The 3,472-nt window shown below is 63.9% G+C and overlaps 1 protein-coding gene across 1 annotated transcript; it reads right to left on the minus strand.

The window, feature by feature from the left end:
• Positions 1-30: 30 nt before the first annotated feature.
• On the minus strand, positions 31-3,265 carry H696_03587 (hypothetical protein). Its single transcript, XM_009497457.1, has 10 exons — positions 3,052-3,265; positions 2,680-2,922; positions 2,447-2,552; positions 2,024-2,301; positions 1,810-1,931; positions 1,558-1,711; positions 1,298-1,443; positions 812-1,153; positions 493-591; positions 31-372 (listed from the first exon to the last, which is right to left on the minus strand). Exons 1-10 carry the CDS (start codon positions 3,100-3,102, stop codon positions 114-116), a joined length of 1,800 nt encoding a protein of 599 aa, XP_009495732.1. The 5' UTR covers positions 3,103-3,265; the 3' UTR covers positions 31-113.
• Between the last annotated feature and the right edge of the window lie 207 nt (positions 3,266-3,472).

Raw genomic sequence — 3,472 nt, forward strand, 5'->3', positions numbered from 1 at the left:
GCGCGTGTGCCTGTATGTGCGCATGTGCTGCCTCCCCCCCTCGCTCCAGCCCAGTCGACTTGAGGGGGAGGGGGGGAGCGTGGTGCAGAGGAGCTCCCACACATGCGTCATAATTAATCGGAGTAATCATCATCAGACGACGAGCTGCCCGAGGAGGCGGACCCCGAGTCGGATCCACTCTCCGAGGGAACGAAGTCCGTGTCCTCCTCGCTGTCATCGTCCGGGCCGCCATCGGCCATGTCGGGGCCAGTGCGCTGGCGCTTGATCGGGCCGCGCTCCTCGTCATAGTCCGATCCGTCATCCAGACCGGCCTCCGAGGGGACGAGCACGCGGTTGTTCTCCAGGAAGGTGCAGAACGGACGGAGTATTCCGCTGTGCAGGATCGAGGGAAAGTCAGGGCGGGTGTGTGACAGTCAGCGGGGGGGGGGGGGGAGTGGGGCAAGAGCAGCAGAGGGGAGATGGGCAGGTCCGGGGGCTATGAGGAGTACGCACGCAGGGAGCTGGCGGAAATCGTGCGATGCGTCACTGCGCATGGTGAACTGCACATCGAAGGTTCCCTCATTGGAGTAGCCAGCCTGGCGCTTGGTGATACTGAGCGATGGGAGACACGGCGCGAGCCAAAGGAAGTCAGCATCCGGCATGCGCATGTGCGGAGAGAAGGAAGAACAAATGCCAGGTCGCTGCCGGTGGGGGGGATCCATGATTGACTTTTACACACACACACACACACACACACACACGCGCGCATTCTTGCTCCCCTCATTCAGTGGAGCCCCCCCCGGTCCGACCAGGGAGGCTCAAGACAACGCACCGCAGGAACTTGACGCTCAGGACATCGCGGAAGTTGATCATCACCGTCGGCCGCGGGACATAGAGCAAGCCATTGCGCACGGGGTAAAGGCGCCCACCACCGAAGGCCTTGTAAGAGCACTTGATGCCGCCCCAGCCCTCGGCCGGGGGGAGGAACTTGGCACTGTCCTCATCGTCCGGGACCGGCATGGTAAGCGGCACAGGCAGCGACACGGCCACCGAGGCCAGGCCGGTGAGGAGATCATGCAGGATTGACCCGAGGGGGCGGTTCTCGTAGAGGTCCTGCACCATCGGCACCCCAGGGGCATGCTTCGACCGGATCAGCAACTTCTCGCGGACTTCGCTGTGGGCGCGTGGCGGCGCGGGAGAACACACACGTGGGTTGTCAGAGGGGGGCACTACAAGGGCCTTCGGCGCCGAAGGGAGGGGGGGGGGGGGGGGGGGCGACGTAGGGCTGCAGCAATGGCAGTGGCGGTGGTCGACGTACTCCGTGAGGCTGACTTCGACAGTGCGGTAGTCCTCGCCGAGGGGAAGGGCATCCGGCATGCCGGGGCGAACCCAGAAGCCCGGGACACTGATAATGACATACTCGTAGGAGGTCTGCCCCTGGAGGATGGGGGTCTTCAGACCAAGCTACCGCGATGGGAATGGAGCAGGCCAGGACCACGTCAGGCTGGAGCAGAGTGGGGCATGTGGCCATGATGCTCTGAACCGGGTGCATGGCAAGGTGTCACGCTGGCGACGTACCACATAGTAGACTGTCTCCTCCTCGTAGTCGGTGGACGAGTCGCCCATCGGCAGGCGCAGCGCCGTGAGGATCTGCTCATACTTGATGCGGTGGGTGTAGGTTTTTCCATGCAGACGCAGGAAGTCCTCGTAGAACACCACATCGAAGCGGCCACTGTCGGGGGCGGTGGCAACGGCGGGGAGAGGGCAGGCAGGGTGTTGTTAGGGAGGCGAGGCACACGCCGAACGACCGACATGGGAAGATGCACGCACCGGGGAATCAGCAGCGACAGCTCACTCAGGGTGGCAATCTTGGAGCTGGCCCCCGAGGCGGCGAGGCCGAACGCGCCACCGCCCTCAGCCTCGATGCGCTCCTTCACATGTTCGTAGAAGATCTGTTCCGATCAGCCACACGGGCGCAGGAGGTCAGTGATGAAAGGATAACAACAAAAGCAGGGGCAGTCATGGGAGCATGCTGGCGGCGTACCCCGGCCGAGGTAAGGGCGCCACGGTTGGTGGTCTCGGCACCCTCATCATCGTCGGTGACATTGGTGTCATCCTCATCGGCACTGGGCTTCGGCACACCGCTGGCGCCCTGGGGCACAAAGAAGCGGATGTCCACCAGCTGTTCGGAATTGGACCGGGCATCGGCCACCGGCTTCATCTCCAGGGTCACCTCATTCTTCATGATGGTTGTGGAGATGATGTCCGAGTAGGGCAGCAGGAAGAGCTCGCGCTGGGCCGAGGTCATGACCATGTGCGAATCTAAGCACACACACACGGGATGGGGTGAAGGGGAGGAGGGGGGGGGGGGGCGCAAGAGGGACAGTGTGGAGCGGGTCAGCCAGGCCCGGGGAGATGGAAAGGGGGGGGGGGGCGTAATGTAGAGGAGCCGAGTGGCGGCACGCACGCTTGAAGTCCACGTCACCCCAGTTGTGCCCGCGGACGTTGTGCTCGACCGGGGTCAGCTCCAAATCGTAGTTCTGCCGAGTAAAGCGCCCGATGATGGTGATGTCCTACGGCAGGCAAGAGAGAGAGAGAGTTGATGATCAGGGCGGGTAGATGATCTGGTCAGACAGTGGGAGGGCGATGTGTGATGGTGGTACACGCTCCCCCGCCCGCATGGGAGGCGCCGGGACGCACATCACGAGTGAAACCCTCGAAGCGATGGACATTGCCGTCGTTCAGCTCGACACGCAGCTGGTTCCCCCGGCTGGCCGCCTTGCTGTAGGTGACGCGGCGGATGTTGGCCGCCTGGATGGGCAGGAAGGACACCTCAGTCGAGTCGGTGGCCCCAGCTCCGGAGCCGCCGACCGACTGGGCGGTTGGCTGCTCGCTCGACTGGAAGGCCAGGCCTTTGACGCTGACCTTGAAACGGCCACGCGTCTGTGAGGGAGGGGGGGAGGAGCAGGGTGGTAGGAGTCAGTATTGCATGACAAGGTAGTCATCTGGCGATGGCTCAGTCTGGCCAAAGCAGCAGCAGTAGCAGCAGCAGTAGCATGTCAATAGAGGTACCTTGTTGGCGTAAATGATTTTGTCAAAGAGATGCGACTCGGGCTGGTCCATGGTGCCGGGTGCGTATGATGGAGGGCCGGAGGAGGAGGAAGGAGGCCGGGCGCGCGCGCAGGTCTTCAGCGCCAGAGAGCAGGCAGGAGGATGAAGAGGGGGGGGGGAGGACAGAAAAATACAAGGAGAGGGGAGAGAGAGGGAGAGGAGAGGGGTGTGTAAGGACAGGTCTCCCCAACGTGGCAGCCACGCGCCGACGGGAGGCGCCTCTTCAGCCGTCAGTCTTGGCGGCGGCGGCGGCGGCGGCGGCGACAGCGGCGACGGCGAATGCTCGGGATGGCTTCCCCGCGCTAGCTGTTTTCGGAGGGGACCAAGTCGTGGGCCGCGGTAGTCAGCCAGTCCTGCAGATGGGGCGAGGGGGGGGGGGGGG

This window comes from Fonticula alba (assembly GCF_000388065.1).
Source record: "Fonticula alba strain ATCC 38817 unplaced genomic scaffold supercont2.5, whole genome shotgun sequence".
NCBI classification, from domain to species: domain Eukaryota; order Rotosphaerida; family Fonticulaceae; genus Fonticula; species Fonticula alba.